Source organism: Clinocottus analis, unplaced genomic scaffold (genome assembly GCF_023055335.1).
Source record: "Clinocottus analis isolate CAN_PGR_092001 unplaced genomic scaffold, fCliAna1.0.p SCAF_25, whole genome shotgun sequence".
Taxonomy (NCBI): domain Eukaryota; kingdom Metazoa; phylum Chordata; class Actinopteri; order Perciformes; family Cottidae; genus Clinocottus; species Clinocottus analis.
Window position 1 is genome coordinate 3,068,688 of NW_027175987.1, and position 27,109 is coordinate 3,095,796.

General features: G+C 43.0%; 1 protein-coding gene across 7 annotated transcripts in view; it reads right to left on the minus strand.

Annotated features, from left to right (window-relative positions):
- Nucleotides 1–27,109, minus strand: part of tle2b (TLE family member 2, transcriptional corepressor b) — a 77,261-nt gene that overhangs the window by 8,335 nt on the left and 41,817 nt on the right. For 6 of the 7 annotated variants that reach the window (XM_068591623.1, XM_068591619.1, XM_068591622.1 and 3 more), the window contains 11 exons: nt 17,208–17,270; nt 15,463–15,537; nt 13,101–13,281; nt 11,259–11,275; nt 8,650–8,790; nt 7,158–7,211; nt 3,466–3,633; nt 2,946–3,096; nt 2,164–2,333; nt 1,330–1,406; nt 176–425 (listed from right to left, as the gene is read on the minus strand). In XM_068591623.1, coding sequence (XP_068447724.1) covers nt 176–425; nt 1,330–1,406; nt 2,164–2,333; nt 2,946–3,096; nt 3,466–3,633; nt 7,158–7,211; nt 8,650–8,790; nt 11,259–11,275; nt 13,101–13,281; nt 15,463–15,537; nt 17,208–17,270 — 1,347 coding nt within the window. The remainder of the gene's footprint in view (nt 1–175; nt 426–1,329; nt 1,407–2,163; nt 2,334–2,945; nt 3,097–3,465; nt 3,634–7,157; nt 7,212–8,649; nt 8,791–11,258; nt 11,276–13,100; nt 13,282–15,462; nt 15,538–17,207; nt 17,271–27,109) is intronic. The other variant, XM_068591624.1, reaches the window with a different exon arrangement.

Genomic DNA, 27,109 nt, shown 5'->3' on the forward strand with positions numbered 1-27,109 from the left:
AATGAAAACTAATCAGGTCAGTACATACACACGTTTGGTGGCATGGCCTGAAATGGGAAAGTTTGTTGGTGTACCCATTTCTATTTTTATCAGCGGTGTGTATGTGTGTGTGTGTGTGTGTGTGTGTGGGGGGGGTTGTGTGTGCGTTTGTTTGACTTCCTCCCTCATGTCTCACCAGACAGTCCAGCTGGGCCATGGGGCTCTTGCTTCCAGGCTGGCTGATGTCCCACACCTTGACGCAGCCCTTGCCTCCGGTGTAGACGTGGCGCGTCGAGGTGCTGATGGTGACGGCGCACACCACCTCTCCGTGGTTCAGGGTGTGAATCTGACGGGCGTGGCGAGGGATTCCCGGGCCCAGCAGGGCGTCAGGGGGAAAGGGCACCGGCTGCATCTGGCCGTCTGCGCTCACATGGAAGGAGTAGGCGCTGCAGAGACGGGAACACAAATAAATCAATACTTCAGATTTGAAGAGCAGCTTAAATGAACACAGTTTGGACAATAGGGCTCTGCAAAACATAGTGAGAGACTGGAGAAATGGGCTAAAAGCAGACAAGATGGAATCGATCAATGAGCAAGTCAAAGCAGAGGAGGGACAGGTAACACTATGCACAAACAGCCACACACAAGTCAGCAAGTTGTGAGGTCTGACGCCACCATAATGGCCTTGAAACTCCAGTAATTTGTGTCCAAATTCCGGCGCACTGGAGCTGGAGGCGGAATTGCATAATGGTCGATTGTATTACAGGGCAGAGTCGGTGTGGCAGTGCTAATGGCTGATCAATACTGCACCAGTTGGAAGCCACGGCGTTTTTACGACTTGAAATTAACACCACAAGAAGGAATTGCTGCTCTGCAACAAATGACAATGACAACATAATTCAGCACAGCCAAATGCAGCTCATGGAAGTGTGTTGGAGAAGGTGATCTGGACACTTGAAATCCCACAGCATCTATCTTTGTTCAACAGAATCAATGTGCATCACTGAACAAGCGCACAATGACGAGCCAGGAGGAACTCATCTGGATTCTTATCCAATCCTTATATTTCTGGATTATCATTGAAGAAGTTTTGATTTAGGTAAGAACATTGTCTGTGTCAGACTATTTATTTAGCTGTATATGATTATCCTGCTCATCTTTCACATTTATTTTGTATAATCAAAAGCAAAGAAGATTAACTGTTTAACTGCCAATATATAATATACTAGGTGAAGTACCCACGCTAGACATGCACACACAGGTATTAAAAGGCATTAAGTGTGTCTCCCAAATGTAAATAGCACCCAATTTTCAAGCCATTAGTTGAATATCTACAGTGTGAATACTCACGGCTTGCCGCCAGAGGAACCAGGCAAAGAAGAGGACAGCCCTGGCGCCCTCAGGTGAGACCGAGAGTCATATGCCACCTTGTGGAGACAAAAGAGCGGACAAACGGTTAACAGCCTTCACGTTAACTGCCGCTCCACTGCTGGCTTGCGCATCAACAAAAATGTAGTTTGATGTTGAAGCTACATGGACAACAGGATACAGGTGTGTGTATGTGTGTGTGTGTGTGTGTGTGTGTGTGTGTGTGAACTTTGAGAAAACAAACAAAAGTTGCTCAGAGGCTAAGGGTTTGCTTTACTTTGCTACCAAAAGGTTAAAAAACAAGTTGAATAAATAGTATTACTGCATAGGATGAATGTATTATTCGAAATACACATTTATATTGGCGAGCCACTCATCTTCTCTCCCACACGCAGGTGAACAGCTGCTTATATCAACTATAAATGTGACTCAACTCTCCAAATACCAACATGTAAACCATCACACACCTTGTTAACATTACCTCATAATAGATTCATTCTGTGAACTAGTTAATGGCTCCTACAGAGTGCTTGAGCTACTTTGTGTTCATGTTTGTGAGGCTGGACGTGTGTACTAATAATAAAGACGACATGGAGCATGTGTGCTACAAAGGTTAGCATTTTGTGATCAGATAAACAAATCAGATACATTTTAATTGCAAAACTTCTCTTCTCCATGATTGTGAATTAGAGAACGTAAACACGATATCTTTAACGCGACAGAGCTCATCCATCTAGCGTTACGACAGTCAGAGGGAGTGGATGCTGAACTATAAATCAAACCCTGACAGAGATGAACAATTTGGCTTTTACTCACCATGGGGCTTCGGGAGTAGGCATTGGCTGCTGCGCTGATTTGTGGAGAGAGAGTTAGAGCTCCACCGAAACCTCCTGGGCTGGCCAGCTCCCCATTCAGTCCTGCGTGGGACACCACGCCAAAATGAGCCGGGTATGAACCGGGGGGCACAGACATGGGACTGCGGAGAGCTGGGGAGGGAGGGAAAGAGGAAGGAGGGGTTGAAGGGAAATAAAGAGGGGAAACAATACATGGTGCACAAGTACAAACACAGTCACAGAGGGGCTGAGAATGGGAACCTTTTTCTTTCATTAAACTGTATTTGTTGAGATATCAGGTACAACAATGGTCCTCACTGCTGGCCGCTGAGAAGGAAACAGCAGTTAAGGTCCTTGCTCGAGAGCGCAAAGTGCTCAGTGTTTTGAATATTGAAAACATCAGTCATATAGGCAGAGAGGTTTTGGCACAAAAACATGAAACTATCATTGAATGAAAAAGTTTATTACAAACAGTTATGACATGACATAAACAAACAAAAACCGAGGAACAAAAGGATTTATGAAGAAGGTAAGAGGAAGACTGGGTGGAAAACTCATGTCAGGTATTTGGTTTACTTTCTAATCAAAATAAAAAAGCACACATATAAACAGTACATACACACATACGAGGTTAAGCTGAACTATTTGTGACGGTCACGTGATCGCCTGCCATGATTACGTCATCTTCTGGCGCGCGGCACCTCGCGCCGGCTCCTCTACTTCATGGCGAGTATAAACTATGCTAGGCAGTCAGGAGAGTCTCACCAAGGGGGTCTGCACTGGATGCTGCTTTGCTGACCAGGCGAAGGCAGGAGGTGCTGGGACCAGGGGCTCCCGGGGCTCCAGGAGTAAGGGCCTCGCGGTGGGACGGGGATGGGGTCCCAGACTTGGACAACGGAGACTGGGACTTATCCATCTGTAGAGAAGTCAAACAAGAAATATAACAACGACAACACATCGCAGATCTGCCATGGGACCGACAGTGTGCTGCCTTCACACTGAATCCTTCCTTTATTACACAAACCATCAACACTACAAATGAAAGGATAACATGCACCATGAATGGACAACCTTAGGGTGCAAAGTGAAAAGTGATCGAGGTCAGTATCAGTAATCTAAGTCTAAGTAGCCCTTTATTGTACAAATAACCATATATGGTCATTTTCCTCACATAGTATTCCTATAAAGGGAACATGTTGAAAGTGCCAGTAATATATATGCAGAACCTGCAGACACCTCCCAGTAAGCAGAGTGCAGCAACTCCCTACGAATCTATCGGCCTCACCTGTGCAGGGTCCTTGGACTTCCCTGGAGTGGGGCTGCGAGGGTTTGGGGTCGAGGGGGCCTCTCCTGTGCTCGAGGAGCCCGGGAGCTCTTTCCTTAGGGTGGGAGCCCGGTCCAGCCCGTTCCCGTGAGGTGAGTGAGGAGGGCTGCCCACAGGAGAGTTCGGCTCCTGAATGACAAACAGAAAATGGAAAGATTATCTTAATTTTTGTGTTGACTGACGAACAGTGTTTCAACGATTCTTTTGTTCCATTCCGGTCTTGCCCTCACGTCCATCTCACAGCGTTTCGCCACAAGGGCCTTGCTGCACTAGTATCTAGTGCCGTTCAGACATTTGCCCTGCTTGAAAGTTGCCACAACGCCATGTGATGTCATCCAGCGAGGCGATGTTGGCCAATAGAATGCGTGCAACCGTAAATATACTTTTTTTTTATGTGAATGCAGCCACATCTCAATTGATGCAAAGAGGCAATAATAAATTATTGTCACCATGATAAAACTGTCATTTTCCGCTGTAAAATCCCTCTTGGGAATGTCATAAATCACTGTGCAGTGTTTTTGGGGACTGATAAAGTTTCAAAGTTACAGCTCTATTACTCTAACTGGAATTCCTGGATTGTATTTCATTGTCTCCTCCGTACCTAAAGCAACATGCCCCCACACAGCAGGCGCTTGTGTCTTATCATGCAGAACGCTTTCAGTCTGAACACCCACTCATTATTGATCTTTTTTAGACTATTTTGGTGAACACATCTCTTCTGTGGGACAGCATTTGTAAAAGCAGAACTACGGTATTTTATGTCACAACAGTTACAGAGTTTAAAAATGTGCTCACTGAAAGTAAAATGCGGCAGATCCTTCTTTTATGGCTACAAGACAATGTGTAGTGTCACTGTCTGTACTGTGATTTGTACATCAGAGCTCAGGGAACATTACATGAATCACAAGAAATTGTCACCGTCGCTGGTCCAGTCGTGTATGGACCTGAAGCTAATGTTGCTGCTACAGCTGCTTTCATCAGTGCAGCCACTGTTGAGCCAGTTCTCCCTCAGAAAAGAGTGCTGGAGTCAGCACTTTTCACTGGGTCACAGTGATCAGCACAAGACATTTTAGTGCTCATACACACATGAACACACCTCCCATCTCACTCACACGTGCACACACACATGCACACACACTTCCCATCTACTCAAACAACCACACGCGCGCGCACACACACACACGGCATGTAGACACTCATTTCTAAAAAGAAATGCACACACACACACACACGCACAGACTTGGACGTATGTTAAAATACACACATGGACATTCTCTTAAAAACAACACGTACATGTACACACCCACATTACACACATTTGTCAATTTTTTTTCTTTATGCTTTTGTACCAGTTTCCAAATCACACAAGAGACCAGTTCTGCTTTTGTGTGCAATATCAAAATACCGAGGGCTTAGATAAAACATATTTTTGTACACTGCGTGAAGTATTTAAAGAACTAAAATATTCCAGGGGCATAAACGGCTTTGCATATATTAAATGAACCAGACTGCAGTTATCTAATGAGAGAAGGGAGAGGGAAAAGGGGGGAGTGGGAAAGAAGAAGTAAAAAAAGAAAAGAAACAGAGAACAGAGGCTTGAACAGGTTGGAAAGAGAACATAAATAAACAGAAGTAGATAGAAGTAGAAGAAGAGATAGCTAGTATTTGTGAATGTGTGTGTGTGTGTGTGTGTGTGTGTGTGTGTGTGTGTGTGTGTGTGTGTGTGTGTGTGCGTGTATGAGAAACGAGACACAGACTCACAATGAGAGAACACAAACAGTGGTGGCTGATAATTAGCTTACATTGGAGCTCTTTCTATTTACAGGGCAACTGCAGCAGAAAGCTGAACTAGCTAGATACCTGCTAAGTCGTTTCACACACACACACACACACACACACACACACACACACACACACACACACACACACACACACACACACACACACACACACACACACACACAGGTTACTATGTGATTGGTATTAAAAACAAGCACAAAATACAATGTTTGCTTAGTTTGTGTGTAGAGCTAAAATTATTACTCAAATTGTTAATATCAGAAAATGAGGCTCATCTAAATCCCAGCTTCTCACATAATGTTCTTCTTTTCTTTGTCTTTGATTACAAACAATGTAAACAATGTTGGAGTGTATGGACTAAAATTGTAATCTGTGCCTGAAACCTAAATGAAACTATAAAGTAAATAATCAGGTAGAAAATGAATTTAAATCATTACTACTTGCAATACTTGTAGTTTTTAATTTTCCTTTCAAATTGGCGGCACGCAAGGAATGCAAGTTGACGTACAAACGGTCGTTCAGTGTGTAAAGCAGTGTTTTACAAACAGAAATATGGCGCGTGAAAAGCAGACAACTATATCTACGTTTTAAACCGCTCCCAGGTTGAAGATGGCAACAGCAGCTCTCCTGCGAGAAGCAGCTCTCCTGCTCCAAGTGAAACGACATTGAGCCTGCTGGCTTCACACATTACAGAAGTACAGAGTACACGGACATGAAACTAAGTAATAAATACATAAAGAAATGCCTGTACTTTTGGGTAACTGGTTAAAGTACGTTGTTAACAGGTTGAAATTATTTTTTTTTTTGGTCTGATGGGGCAATCTGGTCTACTTGAAAGTGAATGCAATTTTCTTTATTCTGTTATTCATAAAAGCACAGATGGATTCACACAATGATGTTATTTACAGAAAAAGCAATGCTTTTGGTGTTGGTGTCATTGTCAGTGTCGTCAACAATGAATTTGCTGCGTAAAATCTAAATAAAATGTAGTCAACACTGACCTCACTTCCATGCACACACCCGGATTGGTGTTTTAAATTAAACTACCGACAACCAGACAAACAGACAGGGTTACGCTGGTGAGCCAAGGACATCTATAGTTATTCCTGCGAGCGACACTGGTCCTCCCAATGTTGGATTCATGTTTTATTCATGTATGGACTGCCACACAGTGTCAGAAGGCTTCTGTCGGATAAAGGCTGCTTGTAACTTGTGGCTTTGTAGAAAAATCAAAGATATTTTCTTTTGTGCAAAGGGGATGTAAAGCTTTTGCAGAAACATATCGCTGTAAAGAAGTGTGTGGGAGAGAGAGTGAAGTTAGACTTCTGTGGAGTTAAATATTTTCCATAGTGAAGATGGAAAATTGTGAAAAACCATTGGTAGTGAAGGTGGAACATTTCCAAGGAGGTCAGAAGAAACTATTAACTACTTTGTGATGGCCAAAGGTCTTTCTGCATGACTTCTGTGTGTGTTAAATTGAACTATCGACATCTAGAGAGCCAGGGTGATGCAGAGGACGGAGGTTGGTTCAAAGCAGTGCCGAGAACATCTGTAGTTCCCATGAGCAATGCCCCCAACATTGGACTTGTGCATTAGCATGCGTGGGCCGCAACACAGTGTGAGAGCGATAAAGGCTCACTTTTTTGTTTTAGAAAATAAGGCAAGTATTTACGCAACGTTAAAATTAATTTGTATCTAAGTTTCTAACACCCCCCTCGTCACTAAATACGACAAATAATAATAATACAACTGGACTGATGAGAGCAGAGAAATTGAATATAAAATATAGGTTACACCCACTTGATTAAGTATGAGGATGTCAAAACCAATTTAAATACAGATGGGCAACTTACTTCATTGGAGACGTCCACTACCAGATTGTCTTCACTCTTGTCTCCATCACTGTCCTGAGGAGAAAGGAACACACAAGAAAAGTAAAGTATCTTTCCACAGCCTTGAAGATAAGATATATTTATTACGGCTCAGTCTGAAACACAGCCATGTAGTCAACTGTAAGTGTGCATTAAAAACTTTAACAATAAAGATGGCAATGAACAAAAAACACACAACTACACACACAGATCGATATATCAATATCACTGGCTGCTCATTGTTTCCTTCTATTTTCTGCCTTCCATGCAACATTTAACACAGATACTACACCATAGACAGTATATTCTCACCAAACATCTCCATCATATAAAACTATTTCAATCTCACATGCACGCACACAACACACGCACACGCACACAACACACACACCTCACAAGGTTGCTCTTTCCCCATTTCCTACATTTTTCTCTTTTCGTCAAACCATCTCTCTCTACTATATCTCTCCCTCTTTCTGGGGTGAGAACGGTGGCACTTAGTCACCATGGCAACAGCACTTTGATGTGATCATGGCCTTATATTCATATTGACATCAGTGGAGTGACATCAGTACCTAATTTTACTGAACCAAGACAGGGCTATGTCTAGAACTAAAACACAGAAAGAGAGTGAGAGAGGGATGGATGGAAAGAGGAAAAAAAAAGTAAAAGGAGAAAAAAGGAGGAAAGTCAAAATAAGACGGACTATAAGTGAAAAGAAAACAGGATGAAGGCAGAGTGGGAAGAAAAAGTAGAAACATTGAGAGGCGATGAACAGAAAAGAGCAACAAAAAAAAAGGCAAAGGTAGAGAAATGAGAGCTGTAATATGGCTCGACAGACAGAAAGAGAGGAAAAACATTTAGAAAGGGGAAACTATCTGTGCTTCTTCTCGCTCTGAACTAACGGGAAGAGTTGGACTGTTGTTGTTGATGCCAAACTGATTTAGCTGGAGGCCATTTTGCACAGACAGACTCTCAGTGTCAATCAATCCTCCAGACTGCAAACACATCCATCTAATTCATTACAGCTATCTGCCTTGGCCGTCTCTCTTCTGGCATTACATCGCCTGTGGCTCCCTGCTCCTCCCCACTGGGCCCATCCAAACCAAACACCACTCTAATTGGCTGTGGTGCCCGCAGACCCCTGTGTGGCCTATCAGAGGCCATAGGCGATGTCTGACACACACACACACACACACATATACACACACACTTTGTGACGACTTTGGTCTGAATATGTGGCTTTCTTTCTTTGAAATATGTTCTAATAATTATGCATACATACACACTGTAGCCCTCTTATATAATTTATTAACATGTATTCGCTGCATGCTTATATGTTTATTTAAATGTTTCTAATTTAATTTCAATTTTGTATTCTTCGTGCGCTGCTGCAACTACTCAGTTTCCCCTTGATAGTCATCTCAAGCTCAATTAATGGAATTTCATAAGAACAAGGACACAAACAAATTCATACATAGGAGTGCGGCGGCAGAGGCTCTTTGTCATCACAGCGCCTCCTCTTTGCCTCTGCTCCTCCCTGCGAGGAGGAGTAGCCTCCTGACGGGCCCTGGCGCTCCTCAGTGGGCTGACTGTCTGTTGATGACACCGACTTACTCTGAAGAAAGACAAGGACAAACACATGAGAATGTACTACCACGGGCGCAGAAATTGAGATACACACAGGAAAGTAAAAGCACATCGTTAAAAAGGAGGCATCGTACAAACACATAAAGCGCACCCGCATCCATCAATGTGCTGGTCATGATGTGAAGAAAGATGCACGCACAATCACTCTGTGGATGTAAGCTCAAATCGAGAAGGGACTCGAGAAAGCCCCATAAAAGCAGACATCACACACTCACACACACACACTCACACTCACACACACACGCACACGCAGGCACACACAAAATTACAGCAGACGTAAGCACAGGTTAAGACGCAGCCATAGAACCACATGAGACAGCGTATAAAGCTAATTAGTGCTCTCCCCTCGACACACCCGTCCTCATGTAAAATATGACTCTCATTATTGGGCAATAAAGCTGTGAAGGCATATTTACAATACAGCCTGGCCTGGTGCTCGGGACTGAAAAAAGTCGATCAAAGCATTGTGTTGTTTTTGCGTTGGGGCAAGGGCCAGAGGTTCAATGAGGGCCACTTGTCATTCTCTGTCCCCCTGTGAGGGTTTAACACACCAATGAGTCACACAGGAAGGAGCCCATGGGGGCCGGCAGGAAGGAGCGCCGGACAAGAGGAGAGGAGAAACCACACAATGGGCCTCAGTGCGGCTCAACAAACTTCCCTCTCTTCTTTCTTCTTCTCTCTTCCCCTGACTTCCTCTCGCTGTCCCTTTTTCCCCTCCATTTAAAATTCCAACATGTTGTACTGGTGCAGGGCCCTCTGACTAATGCCAATTGATATGCATCTCTCTCGTGACCCCCCCCCCCCCTCTTTCCCCCTCCCTCCACCCATTCCTTTCCAAACGTCGAAATGCTTGGCGAAGTTCAGCACAAACCTCAAGTCATATGAGTAATATTTTCCTGGTGCTTAACAATCAGTATTGTGTTTTGCAATTAAATTATGCTAAGGGCTTCATTGCGGATAGAGAGTGAGGGAGGGGAGGGCCAGAAGTCAGAAGCGCTCTTAAATCATTTTCATTCCTCAATAAAAAACAGAACAAAGACTTGCTGGTATTTTGATTTATTTATTTATTTTTACAACCTTTACCTACCTATTTTCCCTGCTTTTTTTTCTTCCTCTTTAGTTTCTCTCTCTCTCTCTCTCTCTCTCTCTCTCTCTCTCTCTCTCTCTCTCTCTCTCTCTCTCTCTCTCTCTGTGTTATCAACAGTTACACTGATGAAGGCCAGCTGTCCATTGCAGCCAGTACAGTAAGCGAGTGTTCACACGGTTTCCATAAAGCAGAGCAATCTGCAGCCAGAGACAAAAGGACCAGCCATAGACGTCCACTGAATTTCAATCAGCCCATTTGCGCTGCATTAATTCTTCAGGCGATTAACGAGGACTTTTAACTACAGTAACATAAAATATGAGCAAAACCTTTGAGGTAAGATGAACACTCCATGTTGCATTTACTAAATTAAGTTTTTTGTTTAAAACCTGATGATACCTGGTGTTTAGTTGTTGACTGATAAAAACATTTACTTAATAATCTGTAAGCCTCACTGAGTGGAAGTGGCTGGAATCATTTTGGATGTGTAAGTAAACATCAGGATTGACTTTAAATAACATTTTACAGATAAATATCTGTTTATTGTACCGGCTAATGCACAGAATCTGGTTTCAGTAGGAAATGTTTTTCTTTAAAGATAATGTAGATGAGTAGACTTCTACACCATTAACTCACAATAGACAGCGAAAGTTTTGTTGGGAAACATATTTTCAAATGGCTCTCAGTGGTGTGATATTGTGTATTTTTATTTTTTACATCAGACATTAAGGAGCCTCCTGTCAATGGCATTAAAAACACTGGATGCATAACGCACTCAAGTAAACATTGCAATAAGAGTTGCTGGTTTCTACCGACACCAACTGCTGTGCTTTGGGCAGCATTCGCCATTAACTTGGTGTTAATCCTTTCGCTTGTTCTGTAAATCTTGTAGATTACCAGAACATTTGTGGTGCTAAAAAACAAACAGTTGCTTGTTCATCCATTCACTCAATTTGTGCTCCTTTCCAGATAACAGCAAAAGGCTGTGAGCTCAGACGTTCGTGTGGTGTAGAAAACCTTGAGCTCAAGGTTGATAGCGCAGAGCAGCTATTGTGCCGGTGCTGAGCTGGGCTACTCCTGGCGGAGCTCCAGCAGTACACAGCCTTTTTTTAGAGGCCACTTTACACTGCGTCTCCATTTCCCTCAGTTTATCACTGTCACGTGCACGCACACGCGCACGCGCGCGCACACACACACACACATATACACACACACACACACACAAAAATGTGGGTGTAGACGACACTTACAGTGCACACGCACACGTACACACACGCACACACGTACACACACGCACACACACACACACACACACACACACACACACACACACACACACACACACTACTTACCCTGCTGGGTGCTCCTTCTGGGATTGGATGGAGAAAGGTAGAGGTAAGAAAAGAGAACAGAGGAGGAAAAAAGGCAGAGTGGGAAAAAGGAGGAAAGGAGAGAAAGTAAGTCCGGGTAATAACAACAACAGTCCCCCAGTCAGCCAAGGTTAGGCTGAACTATGACTGCTCCTCTAACAAAGATACAGATGCGCGGTTATGCCTGATTCCTGTCTCTGTCTTTCCCTCTCTCTCTCTTTCTCTGTGTTCTAAAAAAAACCTGAAAAAGCTCGTTGTTTTCCCGTGCTGCCTCTTGATGCTCACTATCTTTCCACTCATTCTTCCTCCCATATGCAAGAACAGAAACACACACAGCTGCACACATGCATAAGCTCTCATGCAGACGCTTAGCACGCCAATATGAACACATTGATCTCTCTATCTTTCTCCCTTTCTGCTCTTAGTCATTCCTCCTTTTTTTCTTCTTCTTTCTAGCTCTCAGTTTATTCATGAGAAAGTCTCTCCTGGCTTGGTGCCGGAAACAGCGCAAAGATAAGATATTCTATGGGGTGAATGAAAGTTCATAGGGAGAAAGCGTTTTTCTTGCATTCACACACAAGTGCTGTGTATATGTCTGTCTGTATTATGACAGTAATCTAACAAAGTATTTCAGTCCAAAAGGAGACTTTCCATACAAATTGGACATAAGCTGCATTCACAAACGATGTAGAGGATTGCTTTGCTTCTTGGTCTAAATTTATTTTCAAAAAACGATCTTTTTTTTTATTCTGAAGCTGTTGTCAAAGTTTCTCTCACTGCTGCTTTGTCCCAATTCCAGTATGTAACGAACTCCATCGAGACACACACACACAATGCTCGCAGAAATACAAACATTTTATGAAAAAAAAAGATTATTCTTTGATGTGTGATATCTGAGGTTTTTATTCTGGATGACTTCCCAGAGTCTGTTACTCTACCTCCTTTGTATTGAACTGGCTAAACATCTTCTCAACATGTTCAATAGTGTAATTGATTTTCAATGATGAAGCCTTTTGTGCACACTGACCTATAACAACAGCCAGTGCACGGATTTGCTGCACTGCAACTATAATGTACTTTAGGGCTAAAAGGGCGAAAACATCTTACAAAGGAACCAGACAAATCTGCAACGTCATGTTTTACTGGCTCTGGCAGATGCATGTGGTCCCCCTCCCGTTTGGAAAGATTTCTAGCAATATGAGATCTGAAGGGTCGATCACAACCCTTTGGGCACGTCTGAGACAATAACTATGAAGAGGTGCGCCGTTGAGGCATTTCTCAAAACAACCAAGATGTCTGTAGCAGCTGTGGTACTTTCTGTAAAAGCCACAATTGCGCATCAACGTTGAACAAAGTAGACAGCACCGCATTAACAGGGCAGCACTTAACGCTTTTCTTAAGAGGACAGATGCATTTTCCGTACTGTGGACAAGATTTGGCAAAAAAACTAAAACTATTTGGTCTAGTGATGTCAGTCTAAAAAATGTCTGCTTTAATTAACACAATTTAAACTGCCCCAATAAAATCTTGCGGTAATTACCACGGTTTGTCTCCAAAATTGAAAAGAGTAATCTCTCTCTGAACTTTGGGTGCTCAAACCATGCCTCGATATCTTTCTAGTGGATGAAAGCAAAGCAGACCGCCACTGAATATAATTTGCAAGATCAGAAACATGATCCTGTTTGTTTTCAGACAGTTTGCAATTTTTGAATTATCATTATGATTATTTTATCTAATTAGTGGGCTAGCGTGTGTACATGTGCCAGAACATTTGACGCTCGCATTGAAGACGCAATTAAAAACTAAAAGTCTGCTGTTCTTTACCTCTGAGATGTTCAGGATCAAGATGATTGCGGTCATCTTTGGAGGCAAGGTGGGCCGAGACCCCAAGGGCTCCGGTCAGCGCAAGGAGCCCTGAGCCCCCCGCCCCCAGGGACAGGCCTGATGGGTGCGGCGTCAGAGGGATGCCGGGGGCGTGGTGAGACAGGTGCTGGAGCTGCTGCTGCTGTGGCCACAGGGAAAGAAGGGAGCGGGGAGGGATGGTGTCATACAAGGAGGTGGGTGGTTAGAAATAAATCAAGGTAAAGAAGACATGGAAAGAAAATGCAAAAAAAAAAAAAAAAAAAAAGAAAGGGCAAAGAGCAAAAGAGAAGGAAAGGTAAAGTGGAAGTGGGGGTTGAGCTTGGAAAAGGGGAGGTGAGAGAGATAAGAGAAAAGGAGCCAGTGAATGAAATGAAATCCACCCGGAGAGCTCAATAGTGAGAGAAGAAAATAAGATGAAGGAAGATAGGATGTTAAAGAGATTAGTGGATTAAAAGGTGAGAAAGATGGACACCAAGGACCAAAAAGAGGGGAAAAAAAGATGTGGAGAAGGAAATTAAATGGTCAGGATACACAGAGAAAGTAAAAGAAGCGTAGATGGAGAGTGAAAGAAAGAAGGAGAGACGGTGAAAAGAGCGAGAGGATGAATGGGATTTATTATGAAGGACAGGCAGGAGGAGGAAGATTGAGAAAGAGGCCAAGGGAGAACACAGAGTGGGTAAAAGAGAGGGAAGAAAATGTTTGAGTCAGAGAGTAAATGATGTGGAGGAAGAGGAACAGAGGGAAATCACGGTGGAGGCAGAGAAAAGTGAAGGAGAATTAGATGAACAGAGGGAAGAAGATAAGGAGAGAGGGTAAATGAGCAGAGGAAGAGGCAGGGAAAGTGTGCAGCGGAGAGAGCAAAAGATAAGACATTTGCAAAAACAATGAGAGAGGAGGAATTAGGACAGGGCCATAGTAGGAGGATAAGAATGATACAAGATTACAAAAGAAGAGATGAGAAAATCCAGAGAGAAAATGAACAGGAAAGACAAAAAGAAAACGGGAAAAGAGGAGGACGGAGGACAGAGCGAGGAAAGGGAGCAAAGGAGCAGCTACAGATACAGAAAGGCTATTATCCTGAGGGGAGCATTATGATGTTTTTATGTGTGTTGTTTTGTAAAGCTGGTGTGTTAAGACACACATACACACCTCAGAGACAGCAGTGTTTGTAGTGCAGGGAGGAACAAAAGGCTTTAAGTAGGCAGTAATGTGATCAGTGCTCTGACAAGCCCTGGAAAGCCCCCGTCTACAAGGGCACTCAGGAGCATCACTGACTGTGTGAGTGTATGGTGTGTGCGAGCGTGCCCATGTGTGTTGAGACATATATGTGCAGACAAGCATGTGTAGGTCTTGGTCAGGTGATCATCCACATCAAATGCAAGAATAGATGTGTTCTGAGTGTGCAAATGTTAACAGTGCAGTAAAGATATGTATTTTGTTGTTGTATTATATGTGTCAAAGCTTCATTTAAATATTAAATGACTATTGTTAACAGAGTATCTAACATAAATAACACTGAATATTGAGTGGCAATTAAAGCAGTGTACACCTGCTGTTGTTGGACAGTAAGTAGACAGTAATGTGATAAGTGCTCTGACAATTACAGCTAACTGATCTGATAACAATCCCTGACTTATTTCTCTCCTGAAACATATTTGAGAAGCGGGCGCCCACATCAGAGACCGAAGCAAACGCTGCCATGTTTACCAGTGTTACTCCAAATCGTTAATATATTTTCTCTATACAAATATATCAGCCGGGAGCATTAACAATGTCTGCTCCCCAGCCATTACATTGTGAGGGGTGATTAATTACATGTTTATATGACTTGGGTCGCGGTACAGGACGCCACATCTACTTTACCTCTGCCACAATCAATTCATCGGGCTTTGCACAACAGAAATATATACAGAAATGATGCTAATTAACATCAGAGTCTTTCAGATTGGCTCTCTTATCGGGATATAGAATACTTAAAACACAGATGCATGAAAAAAATAAATCCTTTAAAGGCCAACAACAACTTTGAAATTGTCCATTAGCCGTGTTAATTCCTGGCATGCTATAAAAGCTCAGCAGCAGTCCACAGCTAAATATACCTGCCTGCCTGAATCTACATTTAGCACAATACATTGAAAAAACAGTAAATGTATAAACACCTTGAGGGATGTTTACAAAGATAATTTTGACAGATAGACCAGCAACGAAAGAGTTTCATCAGCTGACTCACACTCGTCAGATTGGTCCTTAGTTCATGTGCGTTTGTGTGTTTTTGTACTCCAGATGTGTGTCTGTTTTGTCAAGATGAATGGAGGTGACTCACCCCGATGATGGCGTTGAGTTCAGCCATGGTGACCTGCTTGGCCCTCTCCACTGCTTGGACCACTTGTTGCTGGTGCTACACACACACACAAACAGCATATAAACACACACACATTCATTCAATATCACAGAGCGAAAGCAAGGATTGCACTGGATTATCATCTATGCTACAGTCTATTGTGCAACATAAACATAATGTACAGTTTATTGCATGTAGAGTTAGATATCACATAGTCGAAATCATTACATGAACCAAATTTGAGAAAATGTGTTCGAACAACCAAACTCAGGGTGTGTAAATAAAAATGTCTGGATTGGGCAACAATGCATTCACAAACCGCAAACACTGATGGAAAAGTCCCACACACATTACCACACATACAGTGTACACACACACATACACGCACGCTCACAGCCACACTAACTAAAATCTCAGTTCTGTTTACACAAAATAACAATGTAATCAGTCACACAAACGCAAATATGCATGTGTGCATGGCACTCATGGACACACACACACACACACACACACACACAAACACACACACACACACACAATGTCAATATTGAACAAACTGACAGCGCTGTGACCTTCATGTCTCCAGGCAGCAGTGCACACTCACACTCTCAGACAAAAAAGAAGTGTGTACAAACTCACACACATACAATGAGCGCACACACCGGCAGAGCCAAAATACAACAAAATTAAAAAAACGTTTAACTCAGAACAGAAAAGCGCTCATCGTCATGAAGGTTCGTTCTCTTTGTGGTGAGTTTTGACTTCACCAACGGTAGATCCCATGATCTGATCACAGAGCAGCGGGTCTGGAGGCAAGTTAGTGCGTCACTTGATTTCCAGTAAGTTGGTTTCATTCATTTAAGCTTTACTATTAACTATTAAGTATTTACTATTACTAGGTAGGGCACAGTTAATGGCTTGGGACAACAACTAAAAAAAAAAATCACACAAAAAAAGACAGCAAATTGCAAAAATGCTTGTCACAAAAGGAAGCTACAAGTGCTGAACAACAATGCAGAAGAAATTAGCACTAATTATATATATATATATATATATATATATATATATATATATATATATATATATATATATATATATATATATATATATATATATACATAACACTGTCCCCTCTCTCTCTTTCTATGAGCCTTCTCTTCATCCGGAGCGATCAGGCTAGCTCGTGCCGTCATTTGTAACATAGCAACCAGACACAACCACAACATCTCGGCTGAAAAAACCCTCTCAAGTGCTCCCAGCTGGGCGTTTTCAAAAGGGAGCCGGACTTTGTCAGCTGGAGGAAGAAGAAATGCCTTGGTGGACACGGGCCCTCATTGAGGCAGCTTTGCAATAATTGGGATGAAATGAGAAACCATCGTCTCAAAATTAACCATAAAGTTTAATCAACACATTTCTTTTTTTCACATGAAATATTTGTTGAAGTACCAGTGTGAAAGCATTGCAATGCATTGCCGATGTTTCTGTTCTTTTTCACACTTTATTCAACTAGATCGCAGAAATTAAAATCCATGTTTTTTTGAAAATATAATGAGAACTTCTGAATTAATATTTTGCTCAGCATTCAATTTGATGTATTCTGGTTCATTGATTATTCTGAATGCAAAGAAAACGTGATATAGGCCTGAGGTGTGAATAATCATCTCTTGAGTATGTGTGTGCATATTTTGTGTTTATCCGTAAGTGTGTCTGGCAGTGGTGACACTTACCTCTTGAGAGAGGAAAGGGATGATCTGAGCGCAGATGGCACTGAGACGCTTGACAATCTCCGCCTGTGATGGAAGGAGAGAAAAATGGAAGAGAGAGAGGCAGAAGGAGAGAGAAAAGGATATAGTATGTTACATATTGTAAAACAAAATAAGCACACAATGTACACAGCTTATGAAACACCTTTACTGCATTAAAACATCTTTCTAATGAGGGAGGAGTTCTGTCAGCCATCACTCCATGAGGCAGAGAGAAGAAGAGAGAGAAGAGAGGAACATGTGGGAGTGAACAACAGAGGAGGAAGGATGAGGCAGCGTGAGAGCTCCAGTCATCCTCGGGTCCTTTAGCACCATCACACTCTCATTTAGCTCGGCCTCACACACTCTTCAGTCTTCCTCCATCTCTCTCTCTTCCTTCTCACACATACAGTACACACATACAGTAAACACACACACACCTCTAAAGCTCTCCACCTGCCACAGCCGCCTGCCCGGTGCGTCTCTTTCCTCAAACCTCGTAAAACCCATAAAAACGCACACACAGACATGCACACAGGCAACGAGCACGCTCGTGAAGAGCCTACTAAGCATCCACAGAATACGGCTGGCTGCACACATGGACACCAAAAAACATAAGCGCACACGCACTCTCTCTCTCTGTGTGTCTCTTAGTGTGTGTCATACACACACACTAACACACACCGAACCTCTGCGGTGTGTCTAATTCTATCTGTCTGAGTGCCCTCAGCCTCATTTTGTTCTCTTCTTCACTCAGCCGTTCTCTCTTTTTCTACAACAGCTCTCACACTGAGCCATTATTACCCTATTCATCCTCTTCCTCCCTTCCTCCCTCTGCTCCCCCCCCTTGCACACTTTGTCTCGTTTTCTCTCATCTTTCTGTTTCGCCATATTATTCCCTTTCTCTCTATTTTAATTTACCCTTCCTCCTTTCTCGCAGCTGCCGTTTTTCTTCCTCCAACATCAGTTGCCCACTTCTCTTTTTTCTTTGTTACTTTGCTGTCAAACATTTTCACGGCGGCTGTATATATATATATATATATATATATATATATATATATATATATATATATATATATATATATATATATATATATACACACACACACACACACACACATTTTTCCTCCCTATATCTATTTTTTTGCTTTCATTCTATTTATCCCTCTCTCCCCACTTATATGTGTTTCTGGCACTTACAGATACTGGAGAAGAAGAGCGAAAGACAGCTAAGGGGCGATAGAGGGCAATGCAATGATTGACAGGGCTGTACACCCCATCATGCAAAGGCTCACACACACTCTCTCTCAAACACACACACACACACGATCAGCCAGCCTGTCAGTTACAGCCAGTCTCATCATGACTTCATAAACTGGCTATCACCAGACACACAGCTCTGTTCCAAGGACAGACAGTCTTATCACATCATACATGTGTCAACGTATGCATGCATGCGCGTGTGTGTGTGTGTGTGTGTGTGTGTGTGTTTGTCTGTGTGCCTAAGTTCCTCAGCGTATTCGTAAAGATACACATGTATAAAACGTGTGCTGACCACAGAGGAGAGTGACAACGAGAGAAAGGAACACAGATGAGAGAAGAAGACAGATAGAACAGACGATGAAAGAGGAGGACTTTTTACAACATTTAGCCTATTACTACTGTTAATTTATAATTTCACTTATTTTAGAGCCTCATATATGTGTGTGTGTGTGTATACTTGACTCGACTTTATTCCTTTATTTACTTACTGCATTATTTATTCTGAATAAGCTGTCCTCCCTTCAGTTATATCTCGGCAACTAAACCATAAAGCTGCCTCCCAAATAACAGGTTGTCCTCAGGCCACAGATAAATTCAGATGGCCTGGCTCAGATTTGGTCACATAAAAGCCAATATAACGGGACTGATGCTGGACCATAAGTCAGAATCGGACAGCATCGGCGCTTTTCTGACCGTAACTGGTCCATGAAGCTGCTTTCATTTACGGTGTCCTGTCTCAAAGGGGGCTGTAGCTTTGATTGAAAGCTACACAACTAAACATAACTGAATAGATATCACTAACTGAAAGCTGTTGCTCAATTAAGTGGAAGCATTAAAAGAAAAAAAAAAGATTTTAGTGCAGTTTTCAGTACGAATAAGCTTACAGCAGAAGAAACATCAGCCACTCTGCACGACCTTGACAGCTACAATAATATCTCCTCAAACAAGTTCTGAAGTGATTCATAAATTGATTAATGACCCCCCCAGTGACTAATAATGTTTATGATATTAATGAATTCATGAATAAAATTGGATACCATAAAGTAAAACCGTATCAAGTAAAAGCTAGAATAACCACCTTGTGGTTGTTTGCCTCATGTTGCAGTTTACATCCAAGTCTGTTCAAAATGTCCTCCTGTCATTGCTTTATTCTATTACAGATTTGTGGGAAATTGTCATAATAAGCAAATGTATTCTTGAAATATGGCCAACAACATGTTATATGGGGTCATTGTGACCTTTGACCTCCAAAATCTAATGCGTTCATCCTTAAGTACAAGTGGACTTTTGTGCCAAATTTTAATAAATTCGCTACGGACTGGCATCCCCCCCCCGAAAACGTTAAGAACATGAACAATGTTGTGCTTAGCTTACACTTGTTTCATATGTTTAAGGCAGCCCATTACACTGGGTAGGAAGTTACTGGTTTCCAACAGGGCTAAAGTGAGCTGGGTTAAAGCAGTCTTAGTTGAGCCAAGTGTCAGAAAAAAACACGCCACAGTCTCGTTCCACAGCCCTGCCAAAGCACAGTCACCAGGGAATACTGGCAAAGACTCGCCGGATGGAAGGATGAACGGATGAGGGATGAATGGATGGCAGATACAAAGGAAAAGAGGGGGCTGGTCAATAAACACCTGAGGGCAGATATGCTGCCAACTGGCTGGGGGACAGAGGGAAACAGAGAGAGAGAGAGAGGCTTGAAGTGAAACAGAGATAAAATATAGGTGAAGGACAAAGAAGTACACAAAAGCTTTTCATTTAAAGGAGCAAAAATATCAAACATTATTCGAAATGATTAACAGACAAATACATGGAGGAATGGAAATCAGTGTAAGTTTAAAAAAGAAAAATACAAAGAAGACTAAGAAGGAGTAGGAATTAACTGTTGGACAAGGACGACCTGTTCCAGAGGGTGTGGCGCATATTAGCAGTGACACACACACACACACGCACAACCAGCATCAAAAAACATCAACCAGCGAAACGTGTTTATGAGTCACACTTGCACATGCGTGCACACACACACTCTCTCTCACACACACACACACACACACACACACACACGCACACGCCCCTATTCATTTTTTGATAGGGATCAAAAATGAATGCTGCCCTCAACGTCAATTATCAATATTTTTCAACATAGTCTATTGAAGGTAGAAATTCCAGTTTTGTGACAACGCTATCACACAGCATGGGTAAATGGATGCTAAAACACTGGGGAAACCACAACAGAAGTATTAGAATAGCAAGAAACTTGACAACAGAAAGTTATAGCAGGTTGTAGTTTCCGCCAATGTTTTTGAGTGTTTTTTTAAATTTTTTTTCTGCAGAAACATCTAATAGTTTATAAGCATGAAAGTTTAAGCACACAAAGAAAAGGTCATATTTGGTCTCAGTCGTAAATCCTTGCTCGACCCAACATTTTGCACCAGCATTCAACCTTCAATCTGGGAAAAATCCATCCGAGAACAAGGAACCAATTTCGACACCAACATTCTGCTCAGTAGACCAGAATGCAATTCAGAGACCAGAGTGTGCTTTGAGTAAACGGCCTAATTCAAAATGTTTCTTGACTGGAAAAACTAATTCTCCTGCACTTACTTTGCAATCCATATTGCTACAGTACCGCTCGCTCTCCACCCACATGTTTAACCCACATGTACAAGTGCAACATGTTCCTGCCTGCTCTGAGGAGGTTGTCAAAAGGCATTTGAGGAAATGTAGAGAATGACTCCAAACAGACGAGATAGGTGGGTATTTAAGGCGTAGGGTTTACTAGATTAGAAAACTTAAGAAAAACATTCACTCATAAAATAAGTCACCACATACTGACGGTGTACTAGTGGTTCTGCATGTGGAGTTCCTTAAAAAAAAGACCAGCGACTGGCTTTTCTGACAAAGACGTAGCTTGTTTTAAACGGAGGGGATTCTATTGGAGTACGATCTGCTTCCAAGAGATTTGAGACATCCTGCGTTGTGTAACTGTAGCATATTGGCCAGCTTGTGAGAGGTAAAAAAAGTGATGTATGAGGGCGCATACGTAATGCATTCTAATCAAAACCAGGAATGCAGACCGGCTCAAAAGGAGTGATGAATTGACAGAAAACAACATCACGCTTTTTTCCTTGAACACTTTTTCGTTCGTGACACTAAAGTTAACTGGAGCTGGAACATTGGAGAAGACTCTCGCCTGTGAAAGATCAGCATTGTATTTGGTCTCCCAGCATGATGGCAAGCAACAGTGACCGCGCTCATCGTGCCAATAAAGCTTGGCAAATTTGAATGTGACGAGCGTGGGTTGAAGATTGGCACGGGACGAGGGAGATTGTGCCCAGTGTGCTCGGGCACCGCCAGCTGTGCCAGCCTCCGAGTCCCACTACGGCTGAGCCAGCCAGCTTTATGGAGAGGGCCCGTGTGTGTGCGTGTGTGATTCCACACTCCTCTACTTACTCTAATTGCTCCCAACAATAACCTCTGCCATCTCTTTTAGCTCCTACTCTTTCTCGGTTCCTAGCACCTCTCTCTGGGCTGTCACTGGAGCGGTTGCTGGTTTGAATCCCCGGCAGTCGTTCTGGAGACAGAGTGAGCGATGGAACACTTAACCTCCGACAGCAGAGGGCTCCGGTTGTAACAGGCAGCTTCACAGTGAATGTGTGCCACAGTGATGCACGATGTCGACGTAAAACACAGCATGCGTGCTCAGTCAACTTGACTTTGAGAGAAAGAAGGTGAAACAAAATGATTTTGTGGTGACAGAAGAGTGCTGAGGCTCTGACCTTTACACTCCCTATGACTGATAGTTCATAATATTGGCAATCCAGAAATGTAGGCTTATTTCACTGTTGCACTCAGGTTGCCATGGATAAATAAACATGCCTTAAAAAAAATAAAACAGAAACGGCAAACATCATCACCATCCTCATTAGCATGTTTGCGTCATCGCTGACGAGTGCCGGGCTCTGTTACTCTAATATTCACATTTATCAAAAAGCAGTGTGCATGCCATGGAGTGATTAGGGCCGTATCGCACACAATGGCTCACAGTTTGTGCTCTGCATGCGCACGGCTGCAGAAAGCCCTCATTTATTTTCCAAGAGTCAGAGGGTGTGTACACATCTCACGCGCAAACACACACACACACTCGCACGCACACACTCCTGGAGCTTATCTCTGTCCCCTGCTTTCTAATTGGACTGCTCTCTCCTCTGTGAACAGTTTAAGGTAAATATTTGTAGCCAACGACGCACTAATCACCCACTGATTGGGGTTGCAGGCACAGAGCTGTTCAATGAAAACAGCCATTCCCGCTTCCTCTCTTTCAACCCCCTCCTCCTCTCTTTTCCTCTCTCTCTCCGTGCAATCACCCGTCTTCATTCTCTAATCATTTTTTCAACTTGCACAGTATCTCTCTCTCTTTCTGTCCACTCGCTTTGATTTCCCTCAGTGCATTTGGCCTTGCTCTTTTGCTCTCCTTATCTGCCCTCCTTCTCATTCTCTCTCATTTCTTTCTCCTCCCTCTATCTTTCTGCCCTGCTTCACTCCCAGACTCCTCCTCCCTCTCTCCCTTCTCTTCTTGCTCACTCTTGTTTTCCTCTCTCTCCTCTCTCTCTCTCTCTTTCTCTCTCTCCTCCGGGCAGCAAGCCAGCTCCTCTTCCCTGGCACCGAGCCAACTGCTCTCCTCCTCTTCGCCTCCTTCTCCCCAGCCTCCTTTCCTCTATCCCCCTTGCCTCTGATTGATGGCCCCTCTATTCTGGAAGGAGCGGAAGAGAAACAGAGAAAGAGAGAGAGGGAGTGTAGAGGGAAGGGGAGCAGCAAAGCACACACGAACACCAAAACACACACACGGTCACACACAAAAACACTACGGGGCACACACACACGTGCACACAAGCACTCTCAGAATTGTGCACACAAATGCAACGACACACACACACACACACGCACGCACGCAGATACAAAAGCTCACAGAAAACCAATCCAAACAGAGCAGAGGAGAGCACACATACAAAGAGCTGTGTGCCGAGCAAGCAGAGCCTCGCAGCATGAGACCAACAAGCACACACACGGAGAGTGTGTGTGCGCACAGAGAGAGAGAGAGAGAGAGTGAGAGAGAGAGAGAGAGAGAGACAGAGAGAGACAGAGAGACAGAGAGAGAGAGACAGAGAGAGACAGAGAGAGAGAGAGAGAGAGAGAGGCATGCACACAAAACAACACACACTTTCTCAGACACATGAAGACAGAGATTCAACCTTCAGTGCAGTAAAAATACAAGATCGGCAGCGGACCAGGCAACAGAAACATTTAGAATATAAAATACAGATAGCTCACTTCAACTCCTCCACACACACACACACACACACACACACACACACACACACACACACACACACACACACACACACACACACACACACACACACACACGTATCCATCACAGTTAACAACATGTAAAATCATGACTTCACACATAGACACGAAAGCCTGTATGCCAGCACATAGATGCACGGTGCATACACCTCTGCAATATACATAAACACATAACACATACTGTACACACAAACTCACACAGGAACTCTGTGTAGGCTATGTCTCTGTGACACAGAGAGAGAGAGAGAGAGAGAGAGAGAGAGAGAGAGAGAGAGAGAGAGAGAGAGAGAGAGAGAGAGAGAGAGAGAGAGAGAGAGAGAGAATAGTGAGATCTAGTTGGTTGTAAAACTACAACCCCAACTGCAAGATTCTCCCTCTCTGGCTATATTATACACATTATGCCATTAGTCATATTCACACGGTGCCAGCTCACCAGCTTGCATTAACAGACTGCGTACGGCTTCAAACTCATGTCGTTCGCAATGTAATCAGACACAAAGTAGCCAGAGTAGCAAAGCTGACAGTACAGTATGCATGCATGAATGCAAAGGGATGCAAAATGTTCCCGCCCCGGACAAACACAAACACACACACAGTTTCTCATATTTTCCATATCGCCTCAGGCAGTTCTAGATTTGGGCCTGCACACACTGAGTAATTAAACACTCATAGTTCTTATGGCGTGAAGAACACAGGTACAGTACTCACAACTCTAACAACCAAGCCAGAACATCCTTGTTGGAAATTGACTCTGAATGCCAAAAGGAGGAAAAATGATGTACACCCGACTAAAATTTAAATGTGTCTACATCCTTGATAGCAGCTCTGTAAGGCTACACAACAATAATTTAAGGTATATGTCAGCCTCCCAATGCTATGAAATACAAGAAAGCCCCAAAATCATTAGGATTGTGTCCCTGTGGATTGTGGAAACATGCATGTCTGGACAACATTTTGTGCAAATCCATCAGGTATCTATGGAGGTATCACATGGTATGTGGAGCAGTCATATAAGATAAAAAGCCACATGCTGTGCCGCAGAACACTATAGCACCTCATGTGCCCCAATTCAAACTCTGGTCGCAGAACATGGTAGTACATGCAGCAGCTATCATATACATGTGTACAAGTCCGTACATGTCCGCACACACACAAACACACACCAATACAGCCTGTGCAGCTACTCAGAGCTCCTCTGCCAGGGTGACAAAGCCATTACGCTAAAAGGCGACCTCCCTGGGAATTTAATCACTCGTTTTCACTCTCATTTCATCTTTCTCTCTTTCTTTTTCCTTCCCTCAACTTATTTTCTATCATTCCTAAAGGGTTGTGTCACACTCTGTTCCCCACTCTCTCTCTCTTTCTTTATGCCTCATTATTCACAAATGGGCTCCGTTACACATGTATGCACAGTCACACACACATGGTATGAAAGGGAATGAGAGCGAAAGACATCAAAGCTGCACACACGCACACGCACGCACACACACACACACACACAGTGCAGATGCTCCAACATGTGCAGAAGGACTGCATACACCAATCATTAGAGAATGTAAACACACACATGCACACAAGTGACAAAGTCACTTGACCTCTCCAAAGCAGTGGCTGACCCACATATGTGGTTAATAAAAAAAACTCAAACCACAACTGTGGGATTATTGACTGACTGGGTGATGGGAGTAGCAGAGAGAAAACAACACGAGGCAGAGGGGATGGAAAGAGTGAGATTGAGAAAGAAAAAGGAAAAAGAGAGAGAGGCCCAATCCTATTACGAACCAAAGCGGTGAGTTGAAAATGAAGGCATCTCTCGCTTGCACTTTTTTCCCCTCACTTCTAGTACACTCTCTCCTCCCTCCCCAATGAATTGAGGATTCAGGTCACAACTTCAGCCAAATATACTAACACATGCACGCCCGCTCTCTCTCTCACACTCACACACACACACACACACACACACACACACATACATGCATGCATTAAAAAAAGGCTCGACAGCACAGGCTAATTAGACGGGAAGATAAGCACATGCATACAAGCTCCTTTTTTTTTTTTAATACAACACAAATAGAAAAACATTCTCTCATGTGATCTTCATCTGCTGCTTGATCGTCCTCAGTACCCGTTTCTGTTTTATTCATTTACTTAGTTTATATTTTCACTTTGTTTGTATCTTTTCTAGAATTTCTTCCCTTTCTTTCAGCTTCATTAACAGTTGTTGTTGTTTTTATAAGAGTTGGATCCTCATCAAACATCAAAGAACTAAATACACACACAGCTTATTTCATTGTATGGCCACTAAAAATGCCAGTAATGCCAGAATTGTTTGCTAAATAACACAAACTATCCCATAAAAGAGAGTGCAAAGCAAAGACTGGGCTACTCACTCCTGTCTGTCACACAAAAGCGCACACACTCCCACACCCTCCGCCTATGCGTGGTGGTGAAATGAAAGGAGGGAGCAGGAAGGAAGGACAACCAGCTGCTTCATCTGTCCTCAGGAGTCCATGGGGGAAACAGTCTGGCTGCCGAGCATCCTGACTATCAAACACAGCCTCCATAATATCCTGCCTGGTCCGTGAACCCCGTTGTCTTTCTATCTAGCATTCTGATACAGTCTGTAAAGCCTATATATATGCTAACACTGGTTCTTATGATATCCTGTCTCGAGTGTGTGAACCTAGCATTTGTATGGCAGTTGGTAAAAAGAAAGAGTAAGCTATAGCTGGAATGTGAACACAACTTAAATGATATCCTGATACGTATAATATAAGTGGAGGTCAGGACCTGACGTGTTTTAAGGTGACTGTAAAGCTGCTGGTTTAAGTAAGAAGCCACCAAGTACTTTACTAAATGTATATTATTTATGTACTATGCTGGTATTTGGCTTACTTCCTAGTCGCTAAGTTTTAGGTTGTTAACTTACACCGTTATTATGCTAAAAGGCTTAAAAGAGGTCAACGATAAGCTCAAGGACAGACTGTCACCTTTCAGTAAAGGGAGGCTCTCAACACTGCGACTGTTTTTTAAATGTATTTGCTTTGAAAGGACAATTCACTGTTTTCACCACCTAGAAGGGTTAGCATCTCTCACCAGCTTTCAACTAGGCCCCTCCAGGTTCTTACGGTCTAATCTCTGATTATGCACCCTCGCTGCCCATAGCCTTGTTGCCTATAATGCTGTAACAGAGCCGTAAAAGGCAACCAAATTCCAAAATCCCAGCTGCCTCCTAACATTGAGAACTTCTCCTG